At 45.8% G+C, this 17,263-nt stretch overlaps 1 protein-coding gene across 5 annotated transcripts in view; it reads left to right on the top strand.

Moving 5' to 3' along the window:
* Nucleotides 1-17,263, top strand: part of APTX (aprataxin) — a 104,173-nt gene that overhangs the window by 8,102 nt on the left and 78,808 nt on the right. For 4 of the 5 annotated variants that reach the window (XM_077272553.1, XM_077272558.1, XM_077272541.1 and 1 more), the window contains exon 2: nt 6,590-6,763. In XM_077272553.1, the coding sequence (XP_077128668.1) occupies nt 6,634-6,763 (130 nt within the window). In that variant the 5' untranslated portion in view covers nt 6,590-6,633. The remainder of the gene's footprint in view (nt 1-6,589; nt 6,764-17,263) is intronic. The other variant, XM_077272550.1, reaches the window with a different exon arrangement.

Here is a 17,263-nt window from a genome sequence, read left to right as displayed (position 1 = left end):
ATTGCTGGTCAACTTTTAACCCTTATAACTCCCTAACAAAAAAAAATTTTGTTTCCAAAATTGTGCTGATGTAAAGTAGACATGTGGGAAATGTTATTTATTAACTATTTTTTGTGACATATCTCTCTGATTTAAGGGCATAAAAATACAAAGTTTGAAAATTGCAAAATTTTAAACATTTTCGCCATATTTCTTTTTTTTCATAAATAATCGCAAGTAATATCGAATAAATGTTACCACTAACATGAAGTACAATATGTCATGAAAAAACAGTCTCAGAATCAGCAGGATCCGTTAAAGCGTTCCAGAGTTATAACCTCATAAAGTGACAGTGGTCAGAATTGTAAAAATTGGCTCGGTCATGAAGTACCAAATTGGCTCTGTCACTAAGGTGTTAAGAATATACAGTATGTAGCGGAAAATGCAAACAGAATGTGACAAAAAAATATATAAACAGGCAAGAAATCCATTGAATGGACCTACCCTCACTTATGCAAAAAGAAAAGAAGCCAGCACTGCTGAAGGTCAAAACGCAATTTCCAAAGTGCATATGCACATAATAAATTCTGACTGTATTTCAAATATGAGATATTTAGCAAATAATTGATCAATTCTTTGAGCTACCCCGCCACTTCACGGCAATCTCATAATGGGGCAGTCCTAACTCTACGTTTTTTATTACATTGTGCCATTACGGCCTCCTAAATGTATTGAGAGTGAGAAAAAAAAAAAAAAAAAGGACAAACCACATTAAATAACATTACATGACAAACTGTACCTGGAGCATTGACAGAATCACTCCCTTAGTGCCAGGAAGGCGAGCGCGGATAGAGGCCGATCAGGTCCTGTGCTGACATATCAGATCTGGCCCCCACACTGCCAAACCAACACCAAAGTTAAAGGATGAAACTGGCTGAGGCACAGCTGCCTAATTAACTAGAGCCTGAGGCAGGGCAGGGCTGCTGTGTGTGTGTGTGCACAGCAGCCTATCAATCATAGTGAACCCAGACAGAATGGCGCATATGACCTAGCGTGCGCGGCAACAGTGGTGGTCAGCCACATACCAATACAGAAGCAAAAAGAAAAGAAGCCAGCACTGCTGAAGGTCAAAACGCAATTTCCAAAGTGCATATGCACATAATAAATTCTGACTGTATTTCAAATATGAGATATTTAGCAAATAATTGATCAATTCTTTGAGCTACCCCGCCACTTCACGGCAATCTCATAATGGGGCAGTCCTAACTCTACGTTTTTTATTACATTGTGCCATTACGGCCTCCTAAATGTATTGAGAGTGAGAAAAAAAAAAAAAAAAAAAGGACAAACCACATTAAATAACATTACATGACAAACTGTACCTGGAGCATTGACAGAATCACTCCCTTAGTGCCAGGAAGGCGAGCGCGGATAGAGGCCGATCAGGTCCTGTGCTGACATATCAGATCTGGCCCCCACACTGCCAAACCAACACCAAAGTTAAAGGATGAAACTGGCTGAGGCACAGCTGCCTAAAGTACAGTTTGTCATGTAATGTTATTTAATGTGGTCTGTCCTTTTTTTTTTTCTCACTGTCAATACATTTAGGAGGCCGTAATGGCACAATGTAATAAAAAACGTAGAGTTAGGACTGCCCCATTATGAGATTGCCGTGAAGTGGCGGGGTAGCTCAAAGAATTGATCAATTATTTGCTAAATATCTCATATTTGAAATACAGTCAGAATTTATTATGTGCATGTGCGCTTTGGATATTGCGTTTTGACCTTCAGCAGTGCTGGCTTCTCTTCTTTTTGCTACCCTCACTTATGTTTTCATAGGGGTATACAAATGGTCATGTAGTGATTTAGTATCCTGTAGGAGAATAAAGGTATACTAGTCTAACAATACAGTTAGGTGACCAGTGCCGCCGTTCTGTGGATAAATTGCCCAAGATACATACCCCGTGGTAGAGCTGATGTGGTTTCTGGAGTTGTCCGGCTATATTTCTATAGAATTAAGAAAGCCGAGTCCAAGCTTAAGTAACCGTCCTGAGTGTAGCGCTGATGCAGAAATACTAAACATGTGACCGAATGACAATTGTGCGAGGTACACTTACCCAAGTCTATTCGATTGTGCAGGTGAGAGACGCGGTGTCCACCGCTTGTCACATTAGTGGAGTAAGTGTCGGCATGGTCCGTTTTAACAGCGCGGTTCCCCAGATTGTGGAGACCACGCCCGGAAGTGGCTTACCGGAAGTGACGTACGTCCACTACATTGGCCGTGCTCTGCGTTCCACAGGGCTAGGAGTAGGTGGAGTTGAGTCTATTCTTGCGTTCCACAAAGAACATGCGCATTACAAAAGGGGGCTGTGAACTAGAGCCGTGACAAGGCTGTTCCGTGTGCAAGAAGGAGTGGTGATCCTGTGGTCTGTTCCTAATAGAGATGGGTCTAGTGCTCAATATAGTCAGTTCTGTAAGAGAGATACATATATTAGTCATGTTGTAAGTAGAGCATTGTCTCTAAATCTATCAAAATAAAGGTTAATAATGGCAATCATAGGATGCAATAAACAGCAACCAACACCAAGTCATGGCATAAATGATTGAATGTCATATTCTCTATTGAGACCCCTTGGACTCAGCGTCTGGAGTTCGTGAAGCCAGTATGCCTCTCTTTTTTTAAGCAAATTCTATCCCCACCTCTGCGGGGTGATGTGACAGATTCTATGACTTGAAATTTTTATTGCGCAATTGTATGTCCGGAGGTGATGTAATGATACCGGACAGGTAATAATAGATTCTTGCATCGGATGGTGGACTTGTGCTTTGATATGTGGTCTCTTATTGGTTGTGTTGTTTCCCCCACATAATAGAGGCTGCATGGACATTTGATCAAACAAATAACGTATGATGTTGCACATGTAAAAAATTATTTGATTGCGTATGACTTGCCAGTGTGGGGATGATAGAACGTGCTGCCTCTCTGTATATTGTTACACCGTGTGCATTGCAAGCAAGGGAAGGTTCCAAATTTAGGATTCATCAGGAAGTGCTGTTTGGGCGGCTGTCTCAAAGGGCCTAAATCTGCCTTCACTAACTTGTCCCATATATTGCGCGGTCTCCTGAAACATGGAAGGAAAGGTTCATTAAATTCATTGATTTTGGGATGGGCTGTCCCTAAAATGTGCCAGTGTCGTCATATAGACTTGTGAATGATGTAAGCCAGAGGATGGTAGCCATGGACAAAAGTGATACGGATATTAGATGTAGATTTGGGGGTAGTAGTCGCACCGGATGTATCAAGAATATGTGGAGGATAACCCCTCTCAATAAATTTGGAGCGCATTTCTTCTAGTCGCCGTTTCTGTAATTCTTGGTTCGAGACAATTCTATGGACTCTTTTGAACTGAGCTTTTGGTATTGAGTCCTTCATTTTTACTGGATGGAAGCTTTGGTAATGAAGTAAACTGTTACGATCTGTAGCTTTTTTGAAAAGGTCTGTGGACAGTTCACCCAAATCGTTTTTGAGGACCAATGTGTCTAAAAAATTTACCTGTTTGAGGTCACAGGTCATGGTGAAATCCAGGCCAAGATGTTTTCAGAAAGTCCAAAAAGGTATTCAGTGATTCTAAGGAACCGTGGCAAATGCACAATATATCATCGATGTACCTCCTCCACACCGATGCGTGAGTGCGGTAGAGGTTATTGGCGTATATTATGCTCTCCTCATAGTCCGCCATGTAGCAGTTGGCGTACGGAGGTGCAGCGTTTGAGCCCATAGCTGTGCCTCGTATCTGCAGATAGAATGTGCCCTCAAAGAGGAAAAAATTCCTAGTGAGGATAATGGAGAAGAGGTCACAGCATAAGTTGATTTGTTCAGGGTCCATGTCTGGATGAGAGCAGGCCCCATACCGATTTAATGCCTTCCAAGTGTGGTATAGATGTGTACAGGTCCTTCACATCAAACGTTACTAGATATTTTTCTCTGGGGATTGTACCCAAATTATCAATCAGATATAAAAAGGCCCCTGTATCTAGTAAAAAAGACGCTTTTTGTTTTATGCGTGGTGTTAATATTTTTTCTAAGAATTTTGAAATTGGTGAGAGTATAGATTCGGTGGAAGCTATAATCGGTCTCCCTGGTGGGTTGTCCAAGCACTTATGTATTTTGGGGAGTATATAGAATACGGGAGTAATAGGGGATTGTTTTGTCAAATACTCACATGTTATTTGGTCTAAGATACCAAGGTTAGTGTACTTAGTAAGTCTATCCTGAATGAAAATTCGAATGGCATTGGTTGGGTCTCTTTTGGAGGGGCATATAAATGGATGTATCCCCTAATTGGCGAAGAACTTCTTGTCTATAGTTGGTTTTATCAAGTACCACTATTGCCCCACCCTTGTCAACCGGTTTTATTATTACGTCTTTGTTTTCTTGTAATGAGTTCAGGGCTTGTTGGTCAAGAGAAGTGAGGTTTGTGGGGACATGTAGTCTACCTCTATCTAAATCTTGTCTAAGTTTATGGAAGGAGTTATCCACAAATGTGATAAAAGTTTCAAGGGCATGTGAGCCTCTAGGGGGTTTGTAGTTACTTTTGTTCCTCAAGCCTAAACTCTTAGCGGTCAAGGGTTTCCGCGATGGTGTGGTGGTACCTGAGGTAGCCATTTCAGATTCAGAAAAATGTAACTTCAGTCTAAGTAATCTATAGAATCTCTGGAGATCCATCTCAAGGTTAAATGTGTTCATCCTATACCTTGGGCAGAAGGACAAACCCTTTTGTAATAATTGGTATTCAGCTATCCCTAGTGATTTTGAAGAGATATTCACTACTAGGGGACTAGTACCTGAGATCGGGTTATTCGTGTGAAGTCCATATTTCTGCGAGTGTTTCTTTCCTCAAAGGCTGGAACACATTTAACCTAGAGATGGATCTCCAGAGATCTCAAGAGAGGACTTGAACTCTAGTGCCACCTGTTTTAAGTCAATATTGACCCTTTAATGAGTCTTGCAATATGACTTAGGATAATAGCCAAACCAGAATCCCAATTTGCAGTCACATTGTTTCGGAGTATTGCCCCTCGTCAGTGCAAAGTATGAGATCTTATTTGGCTACGTGAGACGCTAAGGGTACTGTCACACAGTGCAATTTTGATCGCTACGACGGTACGATTCGTGACGTTCTAGCGATATCGTTACGATATCGCAGTGTCTGACACGCAGCAGCGATCAGGGACCCTGCTGAGAATCGTACGTCGTAGCAGATCGTTTGAAACTTTCTTTCGTCGCTGGATCTCCCGCTGTCATCGCTGGATCGTTGTGCGTGACACCGATCCAGCGATGCGTTCGCTGGTAACCAGGGTAAACATCGGGTTACTAAGCGCAGGGCCGCGCTTAGTAACCCGATGTTTACCGTGGTTAGCAGCGTAAAAGTAAAAAAAAACAAACCGTACATGCTCACCATCTGATGTCCGTCAGGTCCCTTGCAGTCTGCTTCCCGCTCTGACTGTGAGCGCCGGCCGGAAAGTGAGAGCAGATCACAGCGGTGACGTCACCGCTGCGCTCTGCTCTCACTGTACGGCTGCACTCAGTCAGAGAGGGAAGCAGACGGCAAGGGACCTGACGGACATCAGATGGTGAGCATGTACGGTTTTTTTTTTTTTTACTTTTACGCTGGTAACCACGGTAAACATCGGGTTACTAAGCGCGGCCCTGCGCTTAGTAACCCGATGTTTACCTTGGTTACCAGCGAACCTCTGCATCGCTCCAGCGCCGTGATTGCAAAGTGTGACCGCAGTCTACGACGCTGGAGCGATACTTATACGACGCTGCGACGTCACGTATCGTGCCGTCGTAGCGACGAAAATTGCACGGTGTGACAGTACCCTAAGACTGGGATGTAAGGGGTAAGGTTTCTCCTTGTGGAGAGTGACAAGCCAGGTCTGGCATGCCAGTATGAGGAGACGTAAACGCCTTGCATGCTCCTCTGAGACAATAAATATGCATTGTCTCTTCAGAGAGGAAGAGGACTTAAAGTCTAGTGCCCCCTATTGGAAGTAGCAATCCTACAATTTAGTGATATCACTTAGACCAAAAATACCGTGTGAATGTAGTGTGAATCATTCAATTAATCTGAAGTCTTGAGATTTCAGTAAAGTGATTAATAACTTTTATTAGGAAGTGATCCATAAGGGCACACTGAATATCGTATGCATATAGTCCCAATACATTGGATTAATTGGCAAGGGAATTGCCTGATTGTGGGTATATCACTAGTACCAATACCTGTGCATCCATAAAGTGAAACATTAGTGGATTGAATACCACTTCTCTGATATATTTGCCATATGGGTTGTGTATAAAGGATAGGCCACTCGAGTATATTGAATACATTCATAGCATCTATAGGAGAGAAATGCCAGAGCATATTACCCTTACTGCCCGCTGAAGCAATGCTTAGACTTGTCTTATGTTGGTTGTGACATAACAGGAATGGATAGTATATTAATTATTCTTGTTGCTAGGATTTTGAGGCTCCAATTTCTTTTCATCTGTAAATGCTCAATCGATCCGTCTTGTAATTTTCTTGTTTTTTTTTTTTTTTTTTTGCAGCAGCAATTTTTCCCATTGAATTTTTCATTTTTTTCCAAAATACGATGCTTGACTGCTGGTTAGTAAATAAGGAAAATGCATCATGCAGAATCAAATTGCCTCATGCGGAGCCAGTATTACTTGGGCGAGGGCCAGAGACCAAAATAGTGGACAAGAAATGTTCGCGGCAGCAAGGTATTGTCAATAATCTTTTTTTTCAATATAAATCAGTGTTTTCCATGTTTGCAGTCATTGACTGCTTTACATATTATACGGCTTCTGATGCTGAATAAAATGATCATCAGCGAGAACAAGAATGTGCTTATATGGAAGAAGAATTTACAGCTTTGTTGACGGTTGTGTTGATCGCCACTGCTGGTGCGATGTAGCTTTAAAGGGAGCCTGTCAGCAGGATTGTGCTCTGTAACCTACAGACAGTGTCAGGTTAGCTGTTATGACCTGGTGGTTAAGAGGCCACACTGATATAACCTGGTGGCTAAAACGCAACATGGGACGAGCTCTGAGGAGGTGGTATCTCTACTGACCGCAGTCCCTAATCCTAACAACAACACTAGTAATAGCCGTGGGATGTTCCTGACTCTCCCTAGACACCTCTTCACAGCCTAAGAACTAACTACCCCTAGAGAAGGAAATAGAAAGCTATCTTGCCTCAGAGAAAACCCCCAAAAGGAAAGATAGCCCCCCACAAATATTGACTGTGAGTGGAGAGGGAAATGACGTACACAGAAATGAAATCACATTTAAGCAAAGGAGGCCAATACTAAACTTGATAGACAGAGAGAAAAGGATACTGTGCGGTCAGTATTAAAAACGACAAAAATCCACGCAGAGTTTACAAAAATGAACTCCACACCGACACACGGTGTGGAGGGGCAAATCTGTTTCCCCAGAGCTTCCAGCTAGCCTGAATATGACATAGTGACAACCTGGACAAAAAGAGACATGTTTGCAAAGCAATAGAGTCCAAAGCAAATGGACAAACAAGAACTAGCAAAAACTTATCTTTTGCTGACAAGGACAGGCCATATGAGAAATCCAAGGAGAGAACCAAATCCAACCAAGAACATTGACAGCTGGCATGAACTAAAGCCCAGAGCAGGTTTAAATAACAAACCCAGGCAAGGCGATCAGTGAAGGCAGCTGCTACAGCTACCTAAAGGAGCAGCAGTTCCACTTGAAACCACCAGAGGGAGCCCAAGGGCAGAACTCACAAAAATACCATTAGCAACCACAGGAGGGAGCTCCAGAACGGAATTCACAACAGTTAGCGCCGTAATACTGAATAAAATGATGGTGATTTTTTTTTTTCTTTTCAACACAGCAATATAATAGGCACTAACTGACAAGTGATAGTGCACAGGCGCTGCCATTTTGATGAAGTGACACTTTTTTCTCTAGTAGCCTTCCACAACAGCATAGGAGGTTGTCTCCATTCCCTAATGGGGGAAAAGAAGCACAAGAGGTTAAACACCCTCCCACCTCCCATTAACCAGTGTCTTTCCTGTCCCCCATGGGGCATGGAGAGGTTCCTGGTACGCTGCGTGGCTGGCTTCGGCAGTGGTACCTGTTTAGTATGCTTTGCCGGGCAGTGGTGGTCGAGGGCCTCACCTTCCTCTGCCTTTCTGCTCTTGTCTCCTTGCGGATTCTGGGTCCGTTCCCGGCCCACCTGCGTCCCCTTGCGGGGGTAAAGCGGGACGGTGATCCCCGTCCCGGAGGCCTCCCTGAGCTCTCAGGCGTCTCCTCCTCCTGTGCTGTTCGGGACCCGGAAGTTGCGTAGTTGCTGGCGCTTCACTTCCGGGTCTTGTGTTCCAACAGTGGAACGCACGCAGCTCCCGGAATACAGGGAGCGCTGAAAGCACGCTGAAATCACGCCTGCTTTGGACTCCAGAGGGGGAGGCAATTTGCTAGCGCTGGGGGCAGCCTTATACGCATATAAGGCTGCCAGAAGACGTCTCCCAGGTAAGACTGATCCTACAGCATGGAGAGTATGCCCTGCCCTGCGTCTGCAGAGCTTAGCGCTCCCCAAGCCCCAGTAAGTGTGGCAGGGATGGGTCATTTTTTTCTGAGGTTATGGGTTTTAGCCCCCCTACTTATTCTTCTCTCCCTCTATTTTCAGGGAGACAAGTCTGCCCATAAAACCTCCAGTAGATGCAAATGCGCTATCTGTAACCTGAAGATACCACTAAAATGGGAGAAAAAACTTTGCAAATCTTGTACAGACAAAGTGGTCAGAGCGGAGCATCCCTCATTAATAGAGGAGATACGTGCGCTAGTCAAGCAGGAGGTTCAAACCTCACTAGCCACACTTACCCCTCCCCCACTGCCAGCCTCACCTGGCCCGTCACTCCACAAAAAAGGAAGTTTCAGGCAGAACTTTCTGACTCAGTCAGATGGCTCCTGTAAGTCATCATTTGAATGGGAAAGCTCTATACCTCATAAAAATCCTGAGGTCAGGAAATATCTTTTCTCTTCAGAGCATATTGAAGAATTGGTGCATGCTGTGCGAAGTACTATGGGGTTACAGGATGAACCCGTCGCTCAATCTAAGCAGGATGAACTTTTTGGGTTACAGGCTGATAAATTGGCTTTCCCGTACACAAAAGTATTGTGGATATGATTAACCAGGAATGGGAGCTTCCAGAAAAGCGTCTGACCACTCCCCCAGACTTCAAACACAGGTTTCCCCTTGAGGAAGATCTAGTTAAATGGGGTATCCCTAAGGTGGATGTTCAGGTGGCAAAGAAGACCGCCTTGCCTTTTGAAGACTCCTCCCAATTAAAAGATCCCTTAGATAGGAAGATCGAGAGTCTTCTTAAGAAATCCTGGGAAACCTCCTCCTCGGCCCTGAGATCTAATATTGCATCCACATGTGTAGCCAGGTCCTCTTCCGTTGGTTGGAAGAATTAGAGAACCACATCTTTCAAGGAACTTCAAAAGGTGAGGTGTTAGACTCTTTGCCCATTCTCCAGAAAGCGACCGGGTTCCTGGCGGATTCCTCTATGGACTCAATCTGTATCGCTGCTAGATCTCTGGTCCAGACTAATTCAACCAGAAGGGCACTCTGTCTCAAAATGTGGAGTGGAGACATAACCTCAAAAATAAAGCTGTGCTCCATCCCATTTAAGGGCAAGTATGTGTTTGGGCCAGCCCTAGATGACATCCTGGAGAAGGCCACAGATGGGAAAAGAGCCCTTCCTGAGCAGAGACTACCTAGGAAGCGTTTTTTTCGGCCCTGCCAATCTCAGCCCACCCAAGCCAGGGGGAAAGGAAAAACTGGGAGATGGAGCTATGCCAAGGGGAAACCCAAGAATATCCTTGTTCCCCAGCAGCCACAGCAAGAAAAACAATGACTCCGACCCGGTGGGGGAAGACTCTCAAAATTCATCCACAGTTGGCAGTCCATTTCCAACAGCCACTGGGTTCTAAATGTCATTCAGAAGGGTCTCCTGATTGAATTCGAATCCTTCCCCCCCGGGGTCTTCAGAGTCACCCCTCCTCCATCTCGGGAAGCTCAGACCTTAATGTTAGCAGGGCTGCAGGAGCTAGTGACTCTAAATGCAATATCCACCATTCCAGTGAGCGATCAGGGAAGAGGTCATTATTCCCGTATCTTTATGGTAAAAAAGCCTTCGGGTCAGGCCCGGATCATAATAAATCTGAAGGCCCTCCATCACTACATCAATTACCGCAAATTCAAGATGGAGTCCATAAAATCAGCTATTCCATTAATAGGCCCAGAGTCCTTTATGGCGACTATAGACCTCAGGAACGCCTACTTCCATATTCCTATACACCCTCAACACCGAAAGTACCTGAGGTTTGCGGTTCGCGTAGATCAGAGAATATTGCATTTCCAATACAAAGTACTTCCCTTCGGGATCTCTTTGGCCCCAAGGGTCTTCTCCAGAATCATGGCGGTAGCGGTATCACACATACGAGGGCAGGGTATCGCTATTGTGCCCTATCTGGACGACCTGCTAATTATTGGTCCTTCCGCCGAGATCCTCAGACATTAGGTGTACAGAACTATGGACATTCTACAAAATCTGGGCTGGTTTCCCAACCTAAAAAAATCCCAACTCCAGCCGTCAAGGACTATAAGATTTTTGGGAATCCTCCTAGACTCAGTGAATCAGAAATTTTTTGTACCAGAGGACCATCGCCACAATCTGGTAGCCAAGGTCCTGGACTTCAAGAAGCAGAGGTCACCTACCATACGGACGGCCATGTCTCTTCTGGGGTCTATGATGGCCTGCATACAATCTGTGTCTTGGGCTCAAGCCCATTCCAGAATTCTGCAGGCTCACATTTTGGAAAACTGGAATGGGAACCCAAACTCTTTAAACAGAAGAATACAAACTACAGGGAGAGTAAATGTCTCCCTAAATTGGTGGCTAAATCAGACAAACCTATGCAAAGGGGTAGTCTGGATACAAACCCCCCTGGTGATGGTAATAGCAGATGCCAGCCGAAGAGGCTGGGGGCTGTGGTATCATATGTTCCGTTCCAGGGACTCTGGAGTCAACAGGAGAGCACCAAGTCTTCCAACTTCGGGGAGTTAAAAGCAGTGGAGAATGCTCTTCTGGCAGCAAACAATCTAGTCCTCAGGTCATCGTGACAGGGTTTACTCAGACAATATGACTACGGTAGCCCACCTCAAGCACCAGGGAAGCCCGAAGTTCAACAGTCTGAGAGGAATCTCAAACAGAATTTTCTGCTGGGCCGAGAAGCATCTCCTCTCTCAAACAGCGGTACACTTAAAGGGGTCCGTAAACACACAGGCAGACCTTCTAAGTCGTCAGGACATCCAGGCAGGATAGTGGAGCCTGAAAAAGAGCGCCTTCAACATGTTGACAGACAAGTGGGGTCTACCCGAGGTGGACCTACTGGCCTCAAGCCAGATTGCACAGGTAAACGCTACTTCTCCCTGAATCCCAAGGACGCTTCCGGGGCAGTAGAGGCTTTTGCTCACACATGGAAGTTTCAGCTAGCTTATGCTTTTCCCCCAATACCATTGCTAGCAAAAACCCTTCCAAAAATTTGAGACGACCAGGTTACAACTATCCTGGTATCCCCAGTATGGCCAAAAAGGAGCTGGTACCATCTCATCATAGATCTTCAGGTAGACGGACCGGTTTTCTTACCACTGACAGAAGACCTTCTTCTGCAGGGGCCCCTTCATCACCTAAATCCCCGGAGGCTGAGCCTAGCTCCCTTGCTGCTGAAGCCCATGTATTACGAGCCAGGGGGCTCTCAGAATCAGTGATCTCTACATTGCAAAAATCCAGAAAGCCTGTTACCAATGCTATATATAGCAAAATTTGGAAAAAGTTCGCTTCGTGGTGTCATCCTAATTCACCTGACCCCTTCCACCCAGATATATCTCAAATATTAGACTTTTTGCAAAAAGGGTTGGAATTGGGGCTCAAACCAAGCACTCTAAAGGTTCAGGTATCTGCTCTAAGCTCTGTCTTCGACCAAGATCTGGCAAATCATCGGTGGATAAAAAGGTTCATGGTTTCGGCACTTAGAATTCATCCCAAAAGACAGATCATTGTCCCATCCTGGGACTTAAATTTGGTTCTTAGAGGCCTCACAGGGCCTCCATTTGAACCCCTGTCCTCTTGTACCCCTCAACTCCTATCATATAAAACAACATTCTTGGTTGCCATATCTACAGCAAGGCGAGTAGGGGAATTGCAGTCTCTATCGATTAGAGAGCCTTACCTAAACATCACAGATGACTCTATTATATTTCGTCTGGACTCGTCTTCCAAAAGTGATATCGAACTTTCATCGTTCACAGGACATAGTCCTACCATCATTCTGCCAAAACCCGGCGAATGTAAAGGAAGAAAAATACCACACTTTGGCCGTCCGACGCATAGTCGTCCACTACTTGGTGCAGTCCAAATCCTTCAGAACTGACCAAAACCTCTTTGTACATTTGTTCGGTCAAAATAAAGGCAAGAAAGTAGCAAAAAGTATTGCCAACTGGATAAAAAGGGCTATAACTGAAACATACCTAGCCCAGAACATGACGGCACCTGCAGGTTTGAAAGCTCACTCTACCAGATCCACCTCAGTCTCCTGGGCTGACAGGGCTGGCGCGTCTACCGAGCAGATTTGCAGGGCCACAACTTGGTCTTCTTTACATACCTTTACCAAGCATTACAGATTGGACTTCTGGTCCAATCGGGATCTAGTCTTTGGCCGGAAAGTTCTCCAGGCTGTGGTCCCCCCTAATACAGAATTGGTTGGTATTCCTCCTATGCTGTTGTGGAAGGCTACTAGAGAAAATAGAATTAGACCTACCGGTAATTCGGTTTCTAGGAGCCTTCCATGACAGCACTAATTCCCTCCCGACATTCTTGGATTAATTTCTGAGAACCTAAAGGTAACCGGTGCTATGGTGTTAGTTGTAAGTCACTGGTTAATGGGAGGTGGGAGGGGTTTTTAACCTCTTGTGCTTCCTATACCCCATTAGGAAATGGAGACAACCTCCTATGCTGTCGTGGAAGGCATGAAACCGAATTACTGGTAGGTCTAATTCTATTTTTTCAAATACACACATTAGTATATTCATTATGCAAACTAGGGGGCAGGTCAGTGAGGGAGCAGTGACCTGTCAGCAGTCTGCATTGTGAATATCTAATCAGAGCATCACATGCTGGAACCCCCCCAGGCCTGCCTTAGGGCACGAGTATATCATTAACTACAGACTGAAAATAAGGATTAAGAAAGAAGCACAAGACGGATTTCATCACCAGGTATCATTTTAATCAGTATAATGGCGCCGACCTGACACTGTCTGTAGGTTACTGAGCACAATCCTGCTGACAGATTCCCTTTAAGAAAAAAAATCTTGCAAACAGCAGATGCAGAACATACTAGGTGTCTACTATAAGGCTATGTGCACACGTTGCGGAATGGGGTGCAGAATTTTCTGCGCAAAATCAGCATCTCCTGGAAGAAACCGCAGGTGCAGATTTGCCGCGGATTTTGTGCGGATTTTCTGCGGTTTTTACCAGTGCGGATTTCTTTAATGGAAGGGTGCAGAAACGCTGCAGACACTTCTTTTAAATCCGCAGTGTTTCCGCCTGGATTTTTCCACACCATCGGCACAGCTTTTTTTTTTCCCATTGATTTACATTGTCCTGTAAATCACAATGTGGATCTGCAGCGTTTCTGCTCGGAAAAATCCGCTGCAGATCCACACTAAATCCGCATCGTGTGCACATAGCCTAAGATCCTCTCCAGATGCACATGGTGCCCGTCAGATTGAAGCAGAAGATCGGTAGATGCTATTTTTGAAGTGCACTAAAGCACTTCTGATGATGTCTTACCCATATTGCAGACAGACTCTTGTGTATTACCAGAGTTTCTACAGTTGGGAAAGAAGTCTGCTATGAAGGAAAAGGGAGGGCTGCACTCAGCCGACTGGTAGGTGCCCCCACAGTGAAATTCGGTAACTGGGGTAATTTTATGTGCAGTACTGCATCTTTGTTCGGGAAGGGGGGGGGGGAGGACAAAGCATGGAACGATCAATTCATAGTGTGGGGCTGAGTCCAATGTCTCCTCTGTCACATTGCACTGCAGCTCTAGTAGAGGTCCGCAATATTACTGAGTGCACAAATGGATGGCAGGGTATCATAGTAACCTTTAATTATTTCCTAACCTCTTGGTGTAATACAAACTTTTGATGCACATGTGCAAGATCATACAAATGCAGGGTACTAGTGCTATCCCTAGTCTGTAATATTAACGGAACATGGCATCATTATTTTCAGAAAATTGCATAAATAACAATCCAGTAGTGTATTAATATTCACACAATTGCGTTGTAGCAGCTTGAGCAAATTACTACTAGAGCAGGACAGCTGGGGTAAGAGCTGTTCCTAGTCATTCATTGTCAGCCCAACAACAAAGAGCTGTAGATAGCCACCATTGTAGCCTAGAATTTGGAAAAAGCTACATGAAGTTATAATTGTGCCCCATTTGTTATTGTGGTGTGCTCTGCTGATTTTCTGTAGCTTTAACTGCTAAATGCAGGGGTGTCATATGCTAGATCCATTGATGATACACAGCACGTACAGGAAAGTAGTGGAGCAGAACCATGAGTCTTGGGCTGTATAGGCGCTGAATTTCTACTTATATATCTGCTATCAGACGCAATTGCTTTCTGATAGACTGTAACTTCCTGTCGTTTCAGGAAACCGCACATGTACATAAGCAGCAATAGACTAAGACCTTACATTTGTATTGAAGCATCTAATGAGCATGTGCAAAGGTCATTTTGAAGAGAGCAGGGTTAGCTGTGATATCACCTACCATAAATGGGGAAGTTCAACTGCCTCATTAGAATGTTCTAATACTTCTGCTTCATTCCACTTGCTTTTGGTTTAGTAATCATTATTTTTCTCCTTCGCCTCATTGAGGTACACAGTACCATGGGTGTATGCTGCTGCCACTAGGAGGCTGACACTAAGTGAATATAAAAAATTAGCTCCTTCTCTGCAGTATACACCTACCATTGGCTCCAGCCCGAACCAGTTAATGCTTAGTGTCTGTAGGAGGCACATGGGTCTGGTCTTCAGACCACAATTTTTTAATTTTTATTCCTGTTAATGGATTACAGGGGCGACGGATCCCATCAGGGGCCCGATCTCCCCAAACCAACAAAAGGCGGGAACATTGAGTGTCGCCTCCACGTATCCCCTCCTGCACCGTTGAAAGCCATGTCTGAGCTGATTTTAGGGGTGACGGGTCCCATCAGGGCACGGATCTCCCCGCACCAACATCAGACGGGAACATGGAGTGTCGCCTCCATGTACCCCCTTCTGCAACCAGACTTACAGCCAGACAATAGCCCTGTCCCATCCTGGGTGAATGAACCTCTAGGATGTACAGAGGCGCTGATGGCATCCGTGCTGCCCCCACTGCATAAACAGATAGAAAGTGGTGATGGAAAGTGGCGGACGGTCCCTCTCCACCTCCCTAACAACGGGATGGTGGATGGATGGTGTTCGCTGCACCGTCCATGCAGCACCTGACCTGCCGGCAGAGTGGGGAACCCTGCGGTTCCCATTGTTAGATCATCGGTGGAGTGAAGCCGGATCAGTGAGTGCCTGGGTCAGGTGCGGCAGGGGGTCCAGGTAGTCCCACGCTCCATTCCACGGTCCTCGGGGTGCGCTCCAGCCGGTGCCAGGAATTAACTCCCAGGCTTCGGTCCAGGCTAGGCCGCAATCCAGAAGCCATGCTCACCAGCTTGCGTCATTTTTGTGGCTCCGCCCACGTTCTTGGCGCTTCTCGTTCCGGCCGAGAACGCCTCCTGAGATTCTCGGCAGCCATCTTTCCACACCGGTGGATCTTCAGCTGTATTTCTGCACATAGGTGGGACTCTGGAGTGATCTGGAGTGACTGCGGCGTTTTTTCTCCGTGAGCACCCCCTGCAGACATCCTTTCTCCAGCACTGTTCAGTGGAGCGCAGAGCACCGGGAGGACCGTCCTTGCAGGGACACAGGACCTGGGTAAGTCCTGAGCTGCAATACAGGTATTGGCCTTTCTCTGCAGTAATTCTCTGGCAATACTCCCTATTGAGACATATTAGCAGTGAGACATCTACACCATGTCATGTAAGACATCCAAGAAGGTTAACAAAACAGTGTTTTTCACCTCATGTACCACCTGCCAGACTTCGTTGCCCAGGGGACAGAGTACGCCATTCTGTAGGGCCTGTGATCCCGAATGCGCTCGGGAGCCCTCTGCCCTTACCGAACCCAGTGTACCTAGCACCCCTGAGTAGGCCTTGTCACTGTCACAGTCCATGGCTTCACTGGCTAAAGCGATTGAGTTCCTCCAAGATCCCTCCACGGGTAGGGGCATCAGTCTGCCTGCGTTAGAAGGTTCCTCTACGATACGGGAACCGTCGGCCAGCAGGGGCCATTCTCAGTCACATAATACACAGGCATCTAGAAAACGGACCCATAGCACGTCTCCTGGGCACTCTTGCGCCTCGGCATCTGTGAGTTCCATTTATCGCTCCCCCTCACCAGGGGTTCACAGCGACCAAGACTTTTGAGTACGAGTCTGACAGGTCTCTGGACCGAGACTCGCCGGACTATCAGGCGATGGTAGATACTCTCATTGAGGCCGTAAACCAGACTTTAAAGGTTGACGAGGACGCTATCTCTGCCCCGGATCACAGAGTGTCCTTCAAGAGGACTAAACCTCCTAATAGGGTGTTTGCCAATCACCCCGAGTTTCGAGACATAGGCGAGATACCCTTTTTCATCTGATCTGCGGAAGGAATGGGCCGTGTCCCATCCTGTGGATCCTCCTGTATCTTGTCTTTCCTTGCCAGATGGATCCTCGATCAAAAATTCCACAGACCATCGGATAGAGAATCTTGCTCGATCAGTTTTTGAAGCCTCAAGCTCTGCACTATCCCCATCTTTTGCTGCAGCATGAGTAGGTAAAGCGATGGTCTCCTGGGCGGATACCCTGACTAAAACCATTCAGGACAGCAACCTTCCCCTTAGAGGCAGCGGATCAGGCTAGTCAGATTTCTCTGGCCGGGGACTATTTGGTGCATGCCTCTCTGGAGGCGGCTAACTGCCACTCCCACTGGCAGCCTCAAATGCCATCAGAAGGGCACTGTGGCTCAGGAAGTGG

This window comes from Ranitomeya variabilis, chromosome 1 (genome assembly GCF_051348905.1).
Source record: "Ranitomeya variabilis isolate aRanVar5 chromosome 1, aRanVar5.hap1, whole genome shotgun sequence".
Taxonomy (NCBI): Eukaryota; Metazoa; Chordata; class Amphibia; order Anura; family Dendrobatidae; genus Ranitomeya; species Ranitomeya variabilis.
The sequence above is the reverse complement of the archived record's forward strand: the minus strand, read 5'-3'. Positions and strand labels throughout refer to the sequence as shown.